Source organism: Panulirus ornatus, chromosome 25 (assembly GCF_036320965.1).
Source record: "Panulirus ornatus isolate Po-2019 chromosome 25, ASM3632096v1, whole genome shotgun sequence".
Lineage (NCBI taxonomy): Eukaryota > Metazoa > Arthropoda > Malacostraca > Decapoda > Palinuridae > Panulirus > Panulirus ornatus.
In genome coordinates, this window is record NC_092248.1 from 24,162,776 (window position 1) to 24,185,774 (window position 22,999).

Sequence of the window (22,999 nt, forward strand, 5' to 3'; positions counted from 1 at the left end):
ATGACGGAGGTGTGGATGACAGAGAAGTTAGTGTAGCAGGTTGTTTTGGGAGAGGTGTTACTGAGGGAGATGTTATTAAGGGAGATAAGAGTATGGGAGATCTGATTCTCGGAGATTTATATAGACAGCGTCAGGGAGACGGGTCAGTTAAGGCAGAGTTTAGTAAGTCAGGGTATGTGAGAAGAAACATATATATTTCAACTTTCTAAAAGGGGAAACGGAAGAAGGAATCACGCGGGGAGTACTCATCCTCCTCGAAGGCTCAGATTGGGGTGTCTAAATGCGTGTGGATGTAACCAAGATGAGAAAAGAGGAGAGAAAGGTAGTATGTTTGAGGAAAGGAACCTGGATGTTTTGGCTCTGAGTGAAACGAAGCTCAAGGGTAACGGAGATGAGTGGTTTGGGAATGTCTTGGGAGTAAAGTCAGGGGTTAGTGAGAGCACAAGAGCAAGGGAAGGAGTAGCACTACTCCTGAAACAGGAGTGGTAGAAGTATGTGATACAGTGTAAGAAAGTAAACACTAGATTGATATGGGTAAAACTGAAAGTTGATGGAGAGAGATGGGTGATTATTGGTGCATATGGACCTGGACATGAGAAGATAGATCATGAGACACAAGTGTTTTAGGATCAGCTGAGTGAGTGTGTTAGGAGTTTTGATGCACGAGACCGGGTTATAGTGATGGGTGATTTGAATGCAAAGGTGAGTAATGTGGCCAGTTAAGGGAATAAGTGGTGTACATGGGGTGTTCAGTGTTGTAAATGAAAATGGTGAAAAGTTTGTACATTTATGTGCTGAAAAAGAACTAGTGATTGGGAATACCTGGTTTACAAAGAGAGACATACATAAGTATACGTATGTAAGTAGGAGAGATGGCCAGAGATCGTTATTGGATTGCATTTCAATTGATAGGCGCGCGAAAGAGAGACTTTCGGATGTTAATGTGCTGAGAGGTGCAACTGGAGGGATATCTGATCATGATCTTGTGGAGGCGAAGGTGGAGATTTGTAGAGGTTTTCAGAAAAGAAGATATACTGTTGGGGTGAAAAGAGTGGTGAGATTAAGTGAGCTTGGGAAGGAGACTTGTGTGAGGAAGTACCAGGAGAAACTGAGTACGGAATGGAAAAAGGTGAGAACAAAGGACGTAAAGGGAGTGGGGGAGGAATGGGATGTATTTAGGGAGGCAGTGATGGCTTGCGCAAAATATGCTTGTGGCATGAATAGCGTGGGAAGTGGGCAGATTAGAAAGGGTAGTGAGTGGTGGGATGAAGAAGTAAGGTTATCAGTGAAAGAGAGAGAGAGGCATTTGGACGATTTTTGCAGGGAAATGATGCAAATGAGTGGGAGATCTTTAAAAGAAAGTGGCAGGGGGTCAAGAGAAAGGTGCAATAGGTGAAAAAGTGGGCAAATAAGAGTTGGAGTGAGAGAGTATCATTAAATTTTAGGGAGAATAAAAAGATGTTTTGGAAGGAGGTAAACAAATTGCGTAAGACGAGGGAACAAATGGGAACTTCAGTGAAGGAGGTAAATGGGGAGGTGATAACAAGTTGTGGTGATGTGAGAAAGAGATGGAGTGAGTATTTTGAAAGTTTGTTAAATGTGTTTGATGATAGACTGGAAGGTATAGGATGTTTTGGTCGAGATGGTGTGCAAAGTGAGAAGGTTAGGGAAAACGATTTGGTAAACAGAGAAGTGGTAATAAAAGCTTTGCGGAAGATGAAAGCCGGCAAGGCAGAGGGTTTGGATGGTATTGCTGTGGAGTTTCTTAAAAAGGGGGTAACTGTATTGTTGACTGGTTGGTAACGTTATTTAATGTATGTATAACTCATGGTCGGGTGCCTGAGGATTGGCGGAATGCTTGCATAGTGCCATAGTACAAAGGCAAAGGGGATAAAAGTGATTGCTCAAATTACAGAGGTATAAGTTTGATGAGTATTTCTGGGAAATTATATGGGAGGGTATTCATTGAGAGGGTGAAGGCAAGTACAGAGCGTCAGATTGGGGAAGAGCAGTGTGGTTTCAGAAGTGGTAGAGTATATGTGTGGATCAGGTGTTTGCTTTGAAAAATTTATGTGAAAAATACTTAGAAAAGCAAATGGATTTGTATGTAGAATTTATGGATCTGGAGAAGGCATATGATTGAGTTGATAGAGATGCTCTGTGGAAGGTATTAAGAATATATGGTGTGGGAGGCAAGTTGTTAGAAGCAGTGAAAAGTTTTTATCGAGGATGTAAGGCATGTGTACGTGTAGGAAGAGAGGAAAATAATTGGTTCTCATTGAATGTAGGTTTTCGGCAGGGATGTGTAATGTCTCCATGGCTGTTTAATTTGTTTATGGATGGAGTTATTAGGGAGGTGAATGCAAGAGTTTTGGAAAGTGGGGCAAGTATGCCGTCTGTTGTGGATGACAGAGCCTGGGAAGTGAGTCAGTTGATGTTCGCTGATGATACAGCGCTGGTGGCTAATTGATGTGAGAAACTGCAGAGGTTAGCGAGGTAGCTCAAGGAAACAGACAAAAGAATAGCCCAACCCACCAACATGCAAATGTATATACATACACATCCACACACGCACGTATACATACCTATACATCTCAACGTATACATATATATACACACTCAGAAGTAGACATACATACTCATGAACATAATTCATACTCTCTGCCCTTATTCATTTCCGTCGCCACCCCGCCACACATGAAATGACCCCCCTCCCCCCATGTGCGCGAGGTGGCGCTAAGAATAGACAACAAAGGCCACATTCGCTCACAATCAGTCTCGAGCTGTCATATACAATGCACCGAAACCACAGCTCCCTTTCCACATCTAGGCCCCACAAAACTTTCCATGGTCTACCCCAGACGTTTCACATGCCTCGGTTCAATCCATTCACAGCACGTCGAGACCGGTATACCACATCGTTCCAATTCACTCTATTCCTTGAACGCCTTTCACCCTTCTGCATGTTCAGGCCACGATCACTCAAAACTTTTTTCACTCCATCTTTTCACATCCAATTTCGTCTCCCACTTCTCGTTCCATCCACTTCTGACACATATAACTCTTTGTCAATGTTTCCTCACTCATTCTCTCCATGTGACCAATTCATTTCAAATCACCCAATTCTCCTCTCTCAACCACACTCTTTTTATTACCACACATCTCTCTTACCCTTTCATTACTTATTCGATCAAACCACCTCACACCACATACTGACCTCAAACATCTCATTTCCAGCACATCCACCTTCCTCCGCACAACTCTATCTACAGCCCACGCCTCACAGCCATATAACGTTGTTGGAAAAACTATTCCTTCAAATATACCCATTTTTGCTTTCCAAGATAACGTTTTCGACTTCCACACATTTTTCAACGCTCCGAGAACTTTCTTTCCCTCCCCAACCCTATGATTCACTTCCGCTTCCATGTTTCCATCCGCTGCCAGATCCACTCCCAGATATCTAAAACACTTTACTTCCTCCAGTTTTTCTCCATTCAAACTTACCTCCTAATTGACTTGTCCCTCTACCCTACTGTGCCTAATAGCCTTGCTCTTATCCATATTTACTCTTAGCTTTCTTCTTTCACACACTTTACCAAACTCAATCACCAGCTTCTGCTTTTTCTCACCCAAATCTGCCACCAGCGCTGTATCATCAGCGAACAATAACTGACTCATTTCCCAAGCTCTCTCATCCACAACACACTGCATACTTGCCCCTCTTTTCAAAACTCTTGCATACGTTTGTTTAATCATAAATTTTTCATGGTCTTGATTAAACTTATGGTACAAAAGATGATGTTGAGTTATTTCTGTTAGTATGGTAGCCTCTGTTAGTGTGGAAACCTCTGTTAGTGTGGAAGCCTCTGTTAGTGTGGTAGCCTCTGTTAGTGTGGTAGCCTCTGTTAGTGTGGTAGCCTCTGTTAGTGTGGAAGCCTCTGTTAGTGTGGTAGCCTCTGTTAGTGTGGTAGCCTCTGTTAGTGTGGTAGCCTCTGTTAGTGTGGTAGCCTCTGTTAGTGTGGAAGCCTCTGTTAGTGTGGTAGCCTCTGTTAGTGTGGTAGCCTCTGTTAGTGTGGTAGCCTCTGTTAGTGTGGTAGCCTCTGTAGAGTTCAAGTGTGTGAATATCAACTGAGACTTTATGTTAGTAGATACGCAACAGTGTCTGCAGAGGACGTGTCGTATGTAACATGTGCCCGGGTTGAATGTAAACTATCACATGAGGGAATGAAAATGTGGAGAGAGAGTCAAGTGTTCAGATTGTGTCATATATAACAACACAACTTTCGTTTGACAGAACGAGGGCTATGAACAGACGAACAACAACCAGCTGGCTCGCGACAGCTGGACATGCTAGGATTGTTCACATGTGGTTGACGGGCAAGTCCGTTCGTAGTATATCCCGTGAAAGTGGGGTCAGCCTCTCCACTGTGTACAGGTGGATCCGGCGGTGGACAGAGGAAGGCCATGTGGAGACCAGACCCTACTGCAGATGGCATCAAGTGGCCCCATGTGGAGATGAGGCAGTAGCTGCCAAGCCAGGGGTTTCACAAGTGTTGACGTCCACAATGAATCCACTCCAAGCTCTCCAACTGTACTATAAGTACACAACGGTGGAACACTGTCTGACCAATAACATTATGTATGATCTAGCTTCCTCCCACTACCAAGAATTACTCCAACATTACAAGAATAATGAAGAAATACGAACAAAATAACCATTGGATAAATAGAGCCGTGACCATTAGTAATTACACTCCAACCTTTATTACTGTAGACTATGATGTTTACATGCTAACATGATAAACATTCCTGTAAAGTTAACAGATTTTATGACAACTTTTATGACACATGGTGACGGGCTGTCCATAGTTTACAGAACTCATGTTAGGGTTAAAAGCACCACATTGCCGGCTCGTCTTGTTATCATGAAGATAAGAAAATTCTTTTCAGTATCACAGTCATCAAACTCTTGACTTGTATGATGTCTCTGTTATCATGAGTTTCAGCTGAAGTCTTTCCTTGAAGCCACTGAAGGGTCTGCATTCTATAACATATAATTTTGATAATCATTGCACACCAGACATCGTCTCGCAGGTGGAGTGCCACCTGATACGATAATGTTTACACAGTGAGATGACTGGGCGGCTGAGCAAACAATCCATGAGAACGTTTGCCAGACGTAAGGAAAGTGTTTGTAGTCAACTTCTGAGTCAATGTCAAACAAAAATGTGGCTACACCGAGAAGAAAACTACTTCATGAAGAGGGGGATATCATGACATTGCTAGCGACACATGACAACTCATCCAACAACCTTAGATTCATTCAATAAATATTTTTTATCGTATAATGATTAATGTTAACCTCAGGATAAATACTTCATAAACGTTCCTGATAACATATTTTACTGGGCTGGTTGTAAGTCACCTCACAATACTCACTGTGGGGAATTAAGTCCTGGATCTGATTTCTAAAGCAGTCGCATTGTATGTAACTCATAGTATTACAGCATAGATAATATTCCTCCTTCATATTGTCTACAATTAAACTCTGAGTTGTTATCTTACGTCACAGTGTTATATACATACATACATGACTCGTATACTTCCATACCTTTTCCCGTCCAGGACAACAAGATGCAGCTGGTACTTATATAACCCGTAATCACTGATGAATTATTTCATTATAGTATTTTCCCGAAGCAAATGCCTCCTGCTAACAGGTTGTTGTTGTACCACAATCATCGAGGGACAGAGGTTGTAGGGACGATCATACTGAAGTGGTCGGTCAATGATCTTTAATGATGTAAAAGTTTTGTTCAAAATTTTCCTAATGGTTGAGAACATTATATTCCTGAGTTATTTTGTAAATGACAAGCAAATAATGTTATAGTGTACTCAACAACTCCACTAAAGTCATATTTTGTATTCATGTGTAATAATAGATTAGCGTCTGATGGACACATGTCTGTACTGTTTAAGAAATGTTATATATTGATCATTTATCAGCAGGTTTCTCCTTAGTGTGAGAACTCGTGTTTTTCTTGGCATTTCATTTATATTGTAATGTAATCATATCGTTAATAAAGAACTCTGATATTATAGCATGAGACACAGTTTTCCTGTCCTCACTACCACGAGAGATGCTGTCTCACCTGCTGGTCATCAATACCAAACGGTAAACCAAACTGTTATGGAGGAGATTTGGTCACAGTGAGTGTGTGACACAAAGGACTGCAGCCAACAACAGATCACTGGGTCATTTCGACACTGTTCGTGATCGTATACAAGACCAGAAACACAGGACGTCATAACGGAAGAGTAAGACAGTAAACACATGACATAAAGGGACGCACAGTGTCTGTAGACTATGAGGACCAGATTAGATCAGTCATGGAGTTGAGGACGAGAGTTTGTATATGTTATCTTCAGAATTATCTCTGGTGTTGCCTTCAACTGCTGTTACTAGTGAACCATTATATATATCATGAAGAAGATAACATATTATACTTTATATGAAGTAAAACGTTTCCTCATGAACTTGTATCCATTACTTCGAGTCAAATAAGACAATTCTAGCCTGAAGAAATCGCTTATTCGTTGCTGCCAAAAGCCTTTAATGACTTTGAAGTTTTGTATCAAACAATCTTTCATTTTTTTCTTTTCTAAGATGAATAAATCAAATTTTCTTCTCGACTTTCATAGGATTCGTTTCTCAGTCCAATGGTTAGCTTGGTAGCTCGCCCCTGTTCTCCGTCTGTTTTAATTTGTCTTTACTAAAGGTTTCTGACCAGTATGAGGACGCACCAGGGGAATGTAAACAATGAGGAATTCCTTCTTAGATTCCAGTGCCATTCCTATGAAACCTGGATCTTCTTCACGTTCTCTGCTGCTCCAACTCAGCTTATTAGGTATAAGGTCTCTGGGCGTTAGTGCACCCAAGTGTTTTTCGTCGTTTACCTTATTTAGCTCAAACGAATTCCCACTGTACGTTGTCTTCTTATTAATAACGTCTCAACGTAGAACTGAATCTTGCTCAGTGTTGATTATTCTTTCTCAGCTGAGGGTCCAGTGTACCAGTAAGTGCACGTCAACACGGAGGTGCGTTCAGTTTGTGTTGTAGATTTGTCTACCAGGTTATTGTCATGTGTGGATGAAGTTATCCCACAACATCGCCTAACATGAAGGTCATTACCATGTATGAGAAATAGAATAATCCGTAAGGCTGATCCATGTGGCACACAACTTGTTACAACTAACTAGTCTCAGACTTGATTTTTGATCACACCTCCTCGCTCATGGCCAGTCAACCATTAAATTTATCCACAAAAGTACAGCATAATCTACTTGTACTATGTGACGTAGCTACGCAAAGTTATGTCTGATGGAGAATATTAATCGAATTGTTTTTGAACATCTAAATAAATGAGATTAAAAACTTCACCTCATCATAGCTGTTGATTATGCCTTAATAGATATGAAGCATATTTATAAGATATGATCAATATGGACGATAAACAAGCTGCTGATCATTGATCAAGCGGAGACCCACAGAAGGTTTACAGTGACGTTACGACTGATGGTTTCCATAGTTTTGTTGACTCTAATAAGACGATGACATCCTGGCAGAAGTCTATCATCATTACTGAACATCGTTGCTACACTGCCAAGGAACGTTTCCTGCAGCGAGTGACAAGGGTTCATTATATCATTATAATATTCTCTGTTCTTGGGTGAAACGAATCAGGATATGTAAGACAGTGGGCGTGGAATATTGGACAGAAGGAGGATGTCCGTGGAATAATGGACAGAGGGAGGATATCCGTTGAATATTGGACAGAAGGAGGATGTGCGTGCGATAATGAACAGAAAGAGGATATACGTGAAATGATGGATAATGGACAGAAAGAGGATATACGTGCAATGATGGACAATGGCACTATGCATACAGTCTTCCAATCCTCAGGCACTTCACCATGATCCATACATGCATTTGATACCCTGACCAATCAGTCATCAACACAGTCACCCCCTTTTTTGATAAATTCTACTGCAGTATCATCCAAACCCGCCGCCTTGCCAGATTTCATCTTCCGCAAAGCTTTCACTATCTCTTTTCTGTTCACCAAACCATTCTCCATGATTCTCTCACTTCGCATACCACCCCGACCAAAACATTTTGTATCTGCCACTCTATCATCAAACACATTCAACAAACCTTCAAAATACTCACTCCATCTCCTTCTCACTTCATCACAAATTGTTTTTACCTCCCAGTTTGTCCCCTTCATCGATGTTCTCATTTATTCTTTTGTCTTACGCACTTTATTTACCTCCTTCCAAAACATATTTTTATCCTCCCTATGATTTAATGATACTTTCTCACCCCAACTCTCATTTGCCCTCTATTTCACCTCTTGCACCTTTCTCTTGATCTCCTGTCGCTTTCTTGTATACATCTCCCACTCATTTGCATTTTTCCCTGCAAAAATCATCCAAATGCCTCTCTCTTCTCTTTCACTAACAATCTTACTTCTTTATCCCACCATTTACACCTTTTCTAATCTGCACACCTCCCACCTTTCTCATACCACATGCATATTTTGCACAAGCTATCACTGCTTCCCTAAATACATCCCGTTCCCTACCCCACTCCCCTTACGTTCTTCAATCTCACTTTTTTCCATTCTGCACACAATCTCTCCAGGTGCTTCCTCACACAAGACTCCTTTCCAAGCTTACTTACTCTTACACTCTCTTCTCCCCGACATTCTCTCTTCTTTTCTGAAAATCTCTACAAATCTTCACCTTCGTCTCTACAAGACAGTGATCAGACATCCCTTCAACTGCTCCTCTCAGCTCATCAACATTCAAAAGTTTCTCACTCGCCTATCAATTAACACGTAATCCAATAACTCTCTTTGGCCATCTCTCCTACTTACATACGTATACTTATGTATATCTCTCTTTTTGAACCAGGTATCCCCAATCATCAGTCCTTTCTCAGCACACAAATCCACAAACTCTTTACCATTTCCTTTTACAACTCTGAACACCCCATGAACACCAATTATACCCTCAACTACCACATCACTCACCTTTGCATTCAAATCACCCATCACTATAACCCGGTCTCGTGCATCAAACTGCTAGCACACTCACGCAGCTGTTTCTAAAGTACTCGCCTCTCATGATCTTTCTTTTCATGACCAGGTGCATAGGCACCAATAATTAACCATCTCTCGCTGTGTAATGTCATTGTGCTTATAAAGGCAAGGAAGACAACAGTGAATATTCAAACTACTGATGTGAAACTGTTGTGCAAATGGTTAACTTGTATGGAAGGGTGTCATTTTAGAGGTAGAAGGTATGTACAAAGCATCAGATTGTGGTGGAGCAGTATTGTATCATAAGTGGTAGCGGATGTGTGGATCAGGTGTTTGCATTCAAGAATGTGTGTGAGAAATTCTTAGAATATTGGATGGGTCTCTGTTGCATTCATGGATCTGGAGAAGGCATATGATAGGGCTGTTAGAGATGCTTTGTGGAAGGTTTAAGAGTATATGGTGTGGAAGATAAGCTACTAGAAGCAATGAGAAGTTTCTATTAAGGATGTAGGGCATGTGTACGAGTAGGAAGAAAGGAGAGTGATTGGTTCCTAGTGAAGGTCGGTTTGCGGCGGGGGGGGGGGGGGGGGGTGATTTCACCATGCTTGTTTAATTTGTTTACGGATGGGGTGGATAGGGAGGTGAATGCAAGAGTTTTGGAGAGAGTGGTGAGTATGCAGTCTGCCGTAGGAGAGAGAGAGAGAGAGAGAGAGAGAGAGAGAGAGAGAGAGAGAGAGAGAGAGAGAGAGAGAGAGAGAGAGAGAGAGAGAGAGAGAGAGAGAGAGAGAGAGAGAGAGAGAGAGAGAGAAGGCCTTGGAAGTGAGTCAGTTGTTTGCTGATGACTCAGAAATGTTGGCGGATTCGAAAGAGAAACTGCAGGAGTTGGTGACTGAGTTTGGAAAAGTATGTGAAGGAGGGTGTTTAGGGATGATTGATGATAAAGGCAAGGTTATTAGGTTTAGTAAAACAGAGAAAAACATCGATGTGGATATGAGTTTGAAAAGAGAAAATTCTGAGGAAGTGGAGTGGGTTAGTGGGCAATGGAGTGTGTGTAGAAATGGCATAGAATAGAACAATGGGAGCAAAAGTGATCCATTTTGTGAAATCATTTTGCTTGCTACACCTCACCTTCAGGTGTGTACTTTAATAGAATTGTTGAGGACGTGATTAGGATGGGAGAGAAATCAAAATGAATGATACCTAGGATGGTGGTTTCATCCTCACCAAGTGTCTAGCATCACTAACACTAACTTACGTCCCGAGAATCCCTCCATCTTTCCCCTGCGATAGTCTTACATAGGATCATCATCCTTCAGCAGTGACAGTCATATATCCCGAGGGTCTTCCATCCTTAACCAGCGATAGTCTTCATGATAAGACTCAGACTTGAAGTATCTGTGAGGGTCTTAATCCTCCGCTCAGGTGAATCTCACTAGAAGTAGAGAAGACAGTGTTAGACCAGGTGTGTGCAAGGATCAGCACTGCCTCATGTCAGACCAGGTGTGTGCAGGGATCAGCACTACCTCACGTTAGAACAGGTGTGTGCAGGGATCAGCACTGCCTCATGTTAGACCAGGTGTGTGCAGGGATCAGCACTGCCTCACGTTAGACCAGGTGTGTGCAGGGATCAGCACTACCTCACGTTAGAGCAGGTGTGTGTAGGGATCAGCACTGCCTCACGTTAGACCAGGTGTGTGTAGGGATCAGCACTACCTCACGTTAGACCAGGTGTGTGCAGGGATCAGCACTGCCTCACGTTAGACCAGGTGTGTGCAGGGATCAGCACTGCCTCACGTTAGACCAGGTGTGTGCAGGGATCAGCACTACCTCACGTTAGACCAGGTGTGTGCAGGGATCAGCACTGCCTCACGTTAGACCAGGTGTGTGCAGGGATCAGCACTGCCTCACGTTAGACCAGATGTGTGCAGGGATCAGCACTGCCTCACGTTAGACCAAGTGTGTGCAGGGATCAGCACTGCCTCACGTTAGACCAAGTGTGTGCAGGGATCAGCACTGCCTCACGTTAGACCAAGTGTGTGCAGGGATCAGCACTGCCTCACGTTAGACCAAGTGTGTGCAGGGATCAGCACTGCCTCACGTTAAACCAGGTGTGTGCAGGGATCAGCACTGCCTCACGTTAGACCAGGTGTGTGCAGGGATCAGCACTGCCTCACGTTAGACCAGGTGTGTGCAGGGATCAGCACTGTCTCACGTTAGAACAGGTGTGTGCAGGGATCAGCACTGACTCACGTTAGACCAGGTGTGTGCAGGGATCAGCACTGCCTCACGTTAGACCAGGTGTGTGCAGGGATCAGCACTGCCTCACGTTAGACCAAGTGTGTGCAGGGATCAGCACCGCCTCACGTTAGACCAAGTGTGTGCAGGGATCAGCACTGCCTCATGTTAGACCAGGTGTGTGCAGGGATCAGCACCGCCTCACGTTAGACCAAGTGTGTGCAGGGATCAGCACTGCCTCACGTTAGACCAAGTGTGTGCAGGGATCAGCACTGTCTCATGTTAGACCAGGTGTGTGCAGGGATCAGCACCGCCTCACGTTAGACCAAGTGTGTGTAGGGATCAGCACTACCTCACAAACTCTATCATTTATCACTACCTTCAGTAAAATGGTCACTGAAAGGCTTCCAGAAGTCCTATGGTAATAAACATGAACACAAACTAATATCCATGATCAGAGATGATGAAAGTAGACTCACACATCTTTACAACAAAAACAAACAGGTTCGACAAATACATCGTTGAGAGGATTGTGTCATCTAACATAAACAGAGATCCAGCTCACGTAAGGAGATCCCAGCTTATCATTATAAAGGACTTGCACACCAGTTATGTCTTACTGTCCCAAAACTGTATCCCAAAACTCTTTTCCACATACGCTTCCTTTACAGACACAGCCGATCATCTTATTATTTTTACCTACTCTGAATATCTTGAGGAAAATGACCAACGCGACGGTCATAGGTTCCCATGGTATACCAGGAGCGATGAATCATATTACTATATTTCAGTAAACGTTGTTCTCGTACGCTGCTGCACGTTGAAACGTCCGTCACTTCCTCAGGCTAGGCAGAGAGGTGGTGTATCCTCATGCGTCCGAGCGAAGGGTCGGGGACTTGTGTGGGACTAACTACAAGTACATATCCGACTTGTATGTTTCTTAGTATGACAGGAGCTCACAATATGAAGGTAGTGCAGAATGCTACATGACCCTTGGAACCACCGATGGGTTCAAGATGTTGTCTCCTGTTTCAAACAATCTGTTGAGGGTGAGATTGTAGTCCAGCCTCCATTCTCAGCACATCAGTAACATAAGCAGATTAAGATTATATAAGAACATAAGAACATAAGAAGTGAGGACACTGCAAGAGGCCTATTGGCCCATGCTAGGCAGGTCCTGAGTCTGTCCACCCTACAACCAACCACCTGAATCCATAAACACATCCAACCTTCGTTTAAAGCTACCTAAACACCCACGTAGCTTCCACTTCTGTACTTAGTAGCTGTTCCATAACTCTACTACCCTATTACTGAACCAATATTTACCCACATCCGATCTGAATCTATTTCTACTAATCTAAATCCTCTATTTCTTGTCCTATCCAGTGGCGCCATTCTAAGAACTTTATTCATGTTACCTTTATCAATGCCTTTCACCCATTTAAAAACTTCAATCACATCCCCTCTTGACCTCCTCCTCTTAAGTGAAGTTTCTAATTTCAATTTTTGGTCATTCGCCTTTGTACTCTCTCAACAATCTATATCAACTACATAGTATGGAGCCCAAAACTGTACTGCATAATCCACATGTGGTCTCACCAACGCAAGATTAAGTTGCAATATTACTCTAGCAGTTTTACGGCTGGGAGTCCTATTAATGAACCCTAACATCCTATTAGCCTAAATACACACTTTGATACATTGTTGAGGTGGCTTAAGATCTTTGCTTACCAGTACCCCTATATATATCTTTTGCATTTTTTCCTCAGTTTTAATATTGTACAGTCTGTAATTAGTGTTTCTGTCTTTACCCACACTAAGTGTTGTGCATTTATTTGTGTTGAATTCCATTTTCCATGTACCAGCCCATTCTGATAATATATTCAAGTCCTCTGGCCATTCACTGAATTTTCATCTTAGACAATTACGGCTCCTATTTTTGTATCATCGACAGATTTGCGTAAGTCGCTAGTTATTTCCATACTCAAATCGTTGAGATATATAACGAAGAAGAGCGGTGCCAAGATTGACTTATGAGGAAGGAACACTACTGGCTAAATTGCCCCAGTTCGATATAACTCCGTTGATGCATACCTTGTTGTCTGTCAGTGAGCCACGACGTAATCCAAGTACATACACAACCCACGATGCCGTGTGCCGCTATTTTTCTAAGCAGACGTTCATAAGTTACTCCGTCAAAAGCCTTACTTAAGTGTAAGTATACAATATCATAACTCTTACCCTGATCAACAGTTTCAAATACTTAATTAAAGAAGGAGAGATGGTTACTGAGACATGACCTTCCCTTATGTACTCCCATGTTGAGAATCCCTAATGAGATCATGATTCACCAAGTGTTCCCGTATTTGGTCCGCTATAATTCATTCGAGAAATTTCCTCACAATTTGTTGAGCAGAAAATGCTGTATTTTTGAGTTAGCTTGTCATTTAAGTATGTATGTGTAGATATTTTACTGCATCAGATTCATTTCTTATGAAATGAATATGGAGAAAATCGAAAAGAAAGAATATGTCAGATGATGGAAGAAAAAATGTTACCAAAATTCTTGATCACGACAGCACTAAATTACCTTATAATAAATGCCATAACGAATGATGCAAGCGATGGATCCATTTAGTGTATCACGTAGGCACCAGCGAGGCTGATGCCTGGCCATATATAGCTAAGATACACTTCCATACTAACGTCTGCAGGTACGGGTCCTGCGGCTCAATATGACTTCACTGTGGCATCAAGTTATGGTTGTTGTGACGGTGCTGGTAACGACTGTCTCGAGAACTGATCAAGACATAGCTAGACCCAGGGACCAGATGGGTGTGGAGGTGGGCGTCCTGGTGGGTCAGGTGCTGCAGAAGCATCAGGTGGGCTGTCACACACTACTCATGACAACCACACAACACTCACCTGTGCTCTCCAGTATACCCAGGTTAGCCACTCAGGTTTTGTCTCGTCCTATTTGCCTTCATCATAATAACATCACTACAGCATCAATATCATTTACTACCTCCATCCTCAGGTAACATATCTGAATAAGAAAGAAAAATACCTGCTTAAGAAAGTTGTGTATATGCATCTTCAAATTTCAAATTTTATTGATATCTTTTTCTATTATTATACTTTGTCTCTGTCTCCCCCGTTAGCGATGTAGCGCAAGGAAACAGACGAAAGAATGGCCCAACCCACCCACATACACATATATACACATACACGTCCACACACGCACATATACATATCTAAACAAATCAGTCAATCCTTTACAAAACTTGGGTAACTACTGAGAATACGAGAACCATCGCTCTCTGAACAAGATGAGTTGTCACAGGGAGATATTACAATTTTCTCTGTTTGTGAGGATTTATTCGCAGACCAGACGATTTAATGATATATTATATGTATCCTGATGTAAAAATCAAGGAATTAAATCAAACATCAGAGAAATGGAAAGAAAATTGGTTTATAGAGGTGGTAATTTAAGCGGATTACGTCAGTCCTAATGCCAAGTTTTATGTATTAAGTTAGAGTATTAAGATTTGTGTGTTATATGTATTTTTCTTCTGAATCTATTACTGATATATGGGATAATCCTGTGTTCTCCAGGAGCATGAGTGTAGGATCTGAGGGAATTACAGTAGTGAAGGCAGGATCTCTTCTCTCCCTGGACCAACTGGCCCAGGACCACCTCCTCCAGGGGCTGTGGGGAGACACCAGGACCACCTGCCATACCCTCATCCTCGACCTCACCATCAACAACAACAACAACAACAACAACAACAACGCGACCCACCTCCTCTTTAGGTACAGCTTATATTGTTGTAGGGAAGTAAAGCGGGACAAATAAGAGACATGCGAGCGATATAAACAAGTAGTGGAGGCCAGATGTCTGGGCTATCAATATATATATATATATATATATATATATATATATATATATATATATATATATATATATATATATATATATATATATATATATATATATATATATATATATATATATATATGTTTTAGATATCTGGGAGTGGATCTGGCAGCGGATGGAACCATGGAAGCGGAAGTGGATAATAGGGTGGGGGAGGGGGCGAAAATCCTGGGAGCCTTGAAGAATGTGTAGAAGTCGAGAACATTATCTCGGAAAGCAAAAATGGGTATGTTTGAAGGAATAGTGGTTCCAACAATGTTGTATGGTTGCGAGGCGTGGGCTATGGATAGAGTTGTGCGCAGGAGGATGGATGTGCTGGAAATGAGATGTTTGAGGACAATGTGTGGTGTGAGGTGGTTTGATCGAGTAAGTAACGTAGGGGTAAGAGAGATGTGTGGAAATAAAAAGAGCGTGGTTGAGAGAGCAGAAGAGGGTGTTTTGAAATGGTTTGGGCACATGGAGAGAATGAGTGAGGAAAGATTGACCAAAAGGATATATGTGTCGGAGGTGGAGGGAACGAGGAGAAGTGGGAGACCAAATTGGAGGTGGATAGATAGAGTGAAAAATATTTTGTGTGATCGGGGCTTGAACATGAAGGAGGGTGAAAGGAGGGCAAGGAATATAGTGAATTGGATCGATGTGGTATACCGGGGTTGACGTGCTGTCAATGGATTGAATCAGGGCATGTGAAGCGTCTGGGGTAAACCATGGAAAGCTGTGTAGGTATGTATATTTGCATGTGTGGACGTATGTATATACATGTGTATGGGGGTGGGTTGGGCCATTTCTTTCGTCTGTTTACTTGCGTTACCTCGCAAACGCGGGAGACAGCGACAAAGAAAAAAAAAAAAAAATATATATATATATATATATATATATATATATATATATATATATATATATATATATATATTTTTTTTTTTTCATTATACTTATATTATATATGGAGGAAGTGAAGTGTTTTAGATATCTGGGAGTGGATCTGGCAGCGGATGGAACCATGGAAGCGGAAGTGGATCATAGGGTGGGGGAGGGGGCGAAAATCCTGGGGGCCTTGAAGAATGTGTGGAAGTCGAGAACATTATCTCGGAAAGCAAAAATGGGTATGTTTGAAGGAATAGTGGTTCCAACAATGTTGTATGGTTGCGAGGCGTGGGCTATGGATAGAGTTGTGCGCAGGAGGATGGATGTGCTGGAAATGAGATGTTTGAGGACAACGTGTGGTGTGAGGTGGTTTGATCGAGTGAGTAACGTAAGGGTAAGAGAAATGTGTGGAAATAAAAAGAGCGTGGTTGAGAGAGCAGAAGAGGGTGTTTTGAAGTGGTTTGGGCACATGGAGAGGATGAGTGAGGAAAGATTGACCAAGAGGATATATGTGTCGGAGGTGGAGGGAACAAGGAGAAGAGGGAGACCAAATTGGAGGTGGAAAGATGGAGTGAAAAAGATTTTGTGTGATCGGGGCCTGAACATGCAGGAGGGTGAAAGGAGGGCAAGGAATAGAGTGAATTGGAGCGATGTGGTATACCGGGGTTGACGTGCTGTCAGTGGATTGAAGCAAGGCATGTGAAGCGTCTGGGGTAAACCATGGAAAGCTGTGTAGGTATGTATATTTGCGTGTGTGGACGTATGTATATACATGTGTATGGGGGGGGGGCCATTTCTTTCGTCTGTTTCGTTGCGCTACCTCGCAAACGCGGGAGACAGCGACAAAGTATAATAAAAAAAAATAAAAATATATATATATATATATATATATATATATATATATATTTTTTTTTTTTTTTCAAACTATTCGCCATTTCCCGCGTTAGCAAGGTAGCGTTAAGAACAGAGAACTGGGCCATTGAGGGAATATCCTCACCTGGCCCCCTTCTCTGTTCCTTCTTTTGGAAAATGAAACACGATAAGTTCCCAAGTGCACTTTCGTGTAATAATCACATCATCAGGGGAGACACAAGAAAGAAATGAAAGTCAGTTGATATACATCGAGGAGACGAAGCTAGGACGTCATTTGGTAAACATGTGATTGTCCAAAACATTCAACGAGCATTCATAAACTTATAATCTTACAAATTTTATCAACAATAAAGTTATCTAATTTGTATAGACCATCATTAATATTGAGAGTATAACTCTTTGTGTATTTGATAATATTTTGGTAATAGACCTAGAATTAATAGCTGAGATGGCATTACTCCAGTCAATACAATGATCATAGTATTTAACGTAATTAAACAAGGCAATTGTTTTTTGTCCCGTTCTTGTACTATATTTATGTTGCTTAAGTCTAACAGAAAGGTCCTTGTCAGTCTGACCAACATAAAGTTTATCTCAATTTCCAAAAGGCACTTTATAGATGCAACCAAGAGAATTTTCTGGTGAATTTCTGATTAAGATATTCTTTATAGTATTATTGTTGCTAAAGGCAACATTTACATTAAAGGATTTAAGCAATTGGTAAGTGAAGTGAAATTATCATCAAAATGTAGAACTAAAAGATTTTTGGTGTCAATGTGATGTTTGGGCTCAACCCTTTTTAATATACATATATATATATATATATATATATATATATATATATATATATATATATATATATATATATATATATATATATATATATATATATATATATATATTAGAAAGGATCACAATTTTGCGCGTGATCAAGATATTCCTATGAGTCCACGGGGAAAATGAAACACGATAAGTTCCTTAGCGCACTTTCGTGTAATGATCACATCATCAGGGGAGACACAAGAGAGAAATATAAGTCAGTTGATATACATTGAAGTGACGAAGATAAGGCACCATTTGGTTTACCAAATGGCGCCCACTTCCCTCTCTTCCTACATGTTCACATGCCTTACATCCTCGATAAAAACTTTTCACTGATCCTAACAACTTGCCTCCCACACAATATATTCTTAATACCTTCCACAGAGCATCTCTATTAACTCTATCATATGCCTTCTCCAGATCCATAAAAGCTACATACAAATCCATTTGCTTTTCTAGGTATTTCTCATATACATTCTTGAAAGCAAACGCCTGATCCACACATCATCTACCACTTCTCAAACCACACCGCTCTTCCCCAATCTGATGCTCTGTACATGCATTCACCCTCTCAATCAATACCCTCCCATTTAATTTACCAGGAATATTCAACAAACGTATACCTCTGTAATTTGAGCACTCACTTTTATCCCCTTTGCCTTTGTACAATGGCACTATGCAAGCATTCTGCCAATTCTCAAGCACCTAACCATGAGACGTACATACATTAAATAACCTTACCAACCAGTCAACAATACACTCACCCCCTTTTTTAATCAATTCCAATGCAATACCATCGAAACCCGCTCCCTTCCCGGCTTTTATCTTCCGCAAAGCTTTTGCTACCTCTTCTCTGTTTACCAAATCATTCTCCCTAACCCTCTCACTTTGCACACCACCTCGACCAAAACACCCTATATCTGCCACTCTGTCATCAAACACATTCAACAAACCTTCAAAATACTCACTCCATCTTCTCACATCACCAGTACTTGTTATCACCTCCTCATTAGCCCCCTTCACTGAAGTTCCCGTTTGTTCCCTTGTCTTATGCACTTTATTTACCTCCTTCTAAAACATCTTTTTATTCTCCCTGAAATTTAATGATACCCTCTCACCCCAACTCTCATTTGCCCTCTTTTTCACCTCGCACTTTTCTCTTAACCATCTGCCTCTTTCTTTTATACATCTCCCAGTCATTTACATTATTTCCCTGCAAAAATCGTCCGAATGCCTCTCTCTCTTCACTTTCACAAATAATCTTACTTCTTCATCCCACCACTCTCTGCCCTTTCAAATCTGCCCACCTCCCACGCTTCCCATGCCACAAGCATCTTTTCCCCAAGCCATCACTGCCACCCTAAATACATCCCATTCCTCCCCCACTCCCCTTACGTCCTTTGTTCTCACCTTTTTCCATTCTATACTCAGTCTGTCCTGGTACTTCCTCACACAGGTCTCCTTCCCAAGCTCACGTACTCTCACCACTCTCTTCACCCCAACATTCTCTCTTCTTTTCTGAAAACCCCCACAAATCTTCACCTTCGCCTCCATAAGATAATGATCAGACATCCCTCCAGTTGCACCTCTCAGCACATTAACATCCAAAAGTCTCTCTTTCGCGCGCCTATCAATTAACATGTAATCCAATAACGCTCTCTGGCCATCTCTCCTACTTACATACGTATACTTATGTATATCTCTCTTTTGAAACCAGGTATTCCCAATCACCAGTCCTTTTTCAGCACATATATCTACAAGCTTTTCACTATTTCCATTAAACAACACTGAACATCCCTTATACACCAATTATTCCCTCAACTGCCACATTACTCACCTTTGCACTCAAATCACCCATCACTATAACCTGGTCTCGTTCATTAAAACTACTAACACACTCACACAGCTGCTCCCAAAACACTTGCCTCTCATGATCTTTCTTCTCATGCCCAGGTGCATATGGACCAATAATCACCCATCTCTCTCAATCAACTTTCAGTTTTACCCATATCAATCTAGAGTTTACTTTCTTACACTCTATCACATACTCCCACCACTCCTGTTTCAAGAGTAGCGCTACTCCTTCCCTTGCTCTTGTCCTCTCACTAACCCCTGACTTTGCTGCCAAGACATTCCCAAACCACTCTTCCCCTTTACCCTTAAGCTTCGTTTCTCTCAGAGCCAAAATATCCAGGTTCCCTTCCTGAAATATACTACCTATCTCTCCTTTTTTTTCATCTTGGTTACATCCACACACATTTAGACACCCCAATCTGAGCCTTCGAGGAGGATGAGCACTCCAAGCGTGACTCCTTCTTCTGTTTCCCCTTTTAGAAAGTTGAAATGCAAGGATTGGAGGGTTTCCAGCCCCCCGCTCCCGTCCTCTTTAGTCACCTTCTACGACACGTGCAGAATGCATGGGAAGTATTCTTTCTCCCCTATCCCCAGGGAAAAAATTATGGAAGTATATTTGCATCAATGAAAATGAACATGTGTTAGCTGAACATAAGAATACAACAGTTTACTTTTCATACATTGATCTTCCTCCACTTATTTTAGTAAGCAAATCTTAGGGAAATATACTGGTCTCACTTTATAACATAATTCCATGAAATCACCAAGATGTGTACAGATGATATTGTATGTTTACCCAACAGCGTTGTTAACATCCTACCAAAACCTGTTCAGAGAGAGAGAGAGAGAGAGAGAGAGAGAGAGAGAGAGAGAGAGAGAGATAAGATTTTTTCAAAAGACTATAATGTACCTTAGATAGAAAACTGAACATATAATGGATAACTGAAACAATTACTGTGAAGGAAGGGAGATAGTTGTAACACTGTGTTCAGATGAATATTATGTTTATTCTAGTGTGTACATAGGACTATCCTGTTTATCTTGTCATTGTATAGATAACTATCCTGTGTAGTTTTGCTGTGTACATATGACTAAAATGTGTATTTTCTCAGTGTACAAATAACTATCCCATGTATCTTGCAGTGTACAGACAACTATACTGTGTATCTTGCAGTGTACAGATAACTATCATGTGTATCTTGCAGTGTACAGATACCTATCATGTGTATCTTGCAGTGTATAGATAACTATACTGTGCATCTTCCAGTATACAGATAACTATACTGTGTATCTTGCAGTGTACAGATAACTATCATGTGTATCTTGCAGTGTACAGATAACCATCATGCGTATCTTGCAGTGTACAGATAACTATCATGTGTATCTTGCAGTGTACAGATAACTATCCTGTGTATCTTGCAGTGTACAGATAACTATCATGTGTATCTTGCAGTGTACAGATAACTATCATGTGTATCTTGCAGTGTACAGATAACTATCATGTGTATCTTGCAGTGTACAGATAACCATCATGTGTATCTTGCAGTGTACAGATAACTATCCTGTGTATCTTGCAGTGTACAGATAACTATCATGTGTATCTTGCAGTGTACAGATAACTATCATGTGTATCTTGCAGTGTACAGATAACTATCATGTGTATCTTGCAGTGTACAGATAACTATCATGTGTATCTTGCAGTGTACAGATAACTATCATGTGTATCTTGCAGTGTACAGATAACTATCATGTGTATCTTGCAGTGTACAGATAACTATCCTGTGTATCTTGCAGTGTACAGATAACTATCCTGTGTATCTTGCAGTGTACAGATAACTATCATGCGTATCTTGCAGTGTACAGATAATTATCTTTCCTTATATTACAATATGAGGGAAAAAGTCATTTTTCTGCTCTTATCATATTTGTGTAAACTCTGCTTTATAAGATTATCAGACATACATAGGCAAACTGGATATTGGTACAATATAACAATAGACTGTTCTCCTGCAGGATATTGGAGACCTCCAGGTTGTGGCAGCGGCCAGAGACGGTCGTGGTGGTGGTGGGTGGGAGGACGGGAGTGAAGGACGTCCTCCTCCACCACAGTCTACGTAACACCGTCCACGCCCTCTACCTGGCCGTCCACCACCTCACCCGACACAACCCACCAGCCCGTGGTGACTCACGCTTGAGGAAGCCCACTCAGCAGCAAGGTCTTTATGATGCATTATATAGACATGTTAATCTACTGATACGAAATTTGATGACTCACTCATCACAAACAAACACACACACACACACACACACACACACACACACAAACACACACACACACACGGAATAGCGGCGGGATTGGATGAAGGCAGCATGTATGAATATGTGCATCTGTATATATGTGTACATCTATGTATGTATATGTATGTATATGTGCGTGCATGGGCGTTTATGTATATACATGTGTATGTGGGTGGGTTGGGTCATTCTTTCGTCTGTTTCCATGCTCTACCTCACTAAGGCGGTAGACAGCGACAAAGTATTTTAAAAAAAGAAAAAATTCATATATATATATATATATATATATATATATATATATATATATATATATATTTATATATATATATATATATATATATATATATATATATATATATATATATATATATATATATATATATATATATATATATATATATATATATATATATATATATATATATATATATATATATATATATATATATATATATATATATATATATATATATATATATATATATGATCCCTGGGGATAGGGGATTAAGAGTACTTCCCACGTATTCCCTGCGTGTCGTAGAAGGCGACTAAAAGGGGAGGGAGCGGGGGGCTGGAAATCCTCCCCTCTCGGTTTTTTTTTAATTTTCCAAAAGAAGGAACAGAGAATTGGGCCAGGTGAGGGTATTCCCTCAAAGGCCCAGTCCTCTGTTCTTAACGCTACCTCGCTAATGCAGGAAATGGCGAATAGTTTGAAAGAAAAGATATATATATATATATAAATATATATATATATATATATATATATATATATATATATATATATATATATATATATATATATATATATATATATATATATATATATATATATAGTGTGGGGTCTGTTGGAGATGGGGGAGCTTGGGGGGTGAGTCGGTTGTTGTTCGCTGATGATGCAGCGCTGGTGGCTGGTTCATGTGAGAGGCTGCAGGGGCTGGTGACTGAGTTTGGTGGGGTGTGTGGGGGGGGAGAGTTGGGAGTGGGTGTGAATGGGAGCGGGGTTATTGGG

General features: G+C 41.1%; 1 protein-coding gene across 1 annotated transcript in view; it reads left to right on the forward strand.

Moving 5' to 3' along the window:
* The first annotated feature begins 11,802 nt into the window (after positions 1-11,802).
* LOC139757340 (glutamate receptor-like) overlaps positions 11,803-22,999 on the forward strand; it is a 62,535-nt gene continuing 51,338 nt past the window's right edge. Inside the window, exons 1-6 of the mRNA XM_071677764.1 lie at positions 11,803-11,907; positions 12,287-12,391; positions 14,057-14,289; positions 14,961-15,158; positions 21,709-21,911; positions 22,214-22,216. Coding sequence (XP_071533865.1) covers positions 11,803-11,907; positions 12,287-12,391; positions 14,057-14,289; positions 14,961-15,158; positions 21,709-21,911; positions 22,214-22,216 — 847 coding nt within the window. The remainder of the gene's footprint in view (positions 11,908-12,286; positions 12,392-14,056; positions 14,290-14,960; positions 15,159-21,708; positions 21,912-22,213; positions 22,217-22,999) is intronic.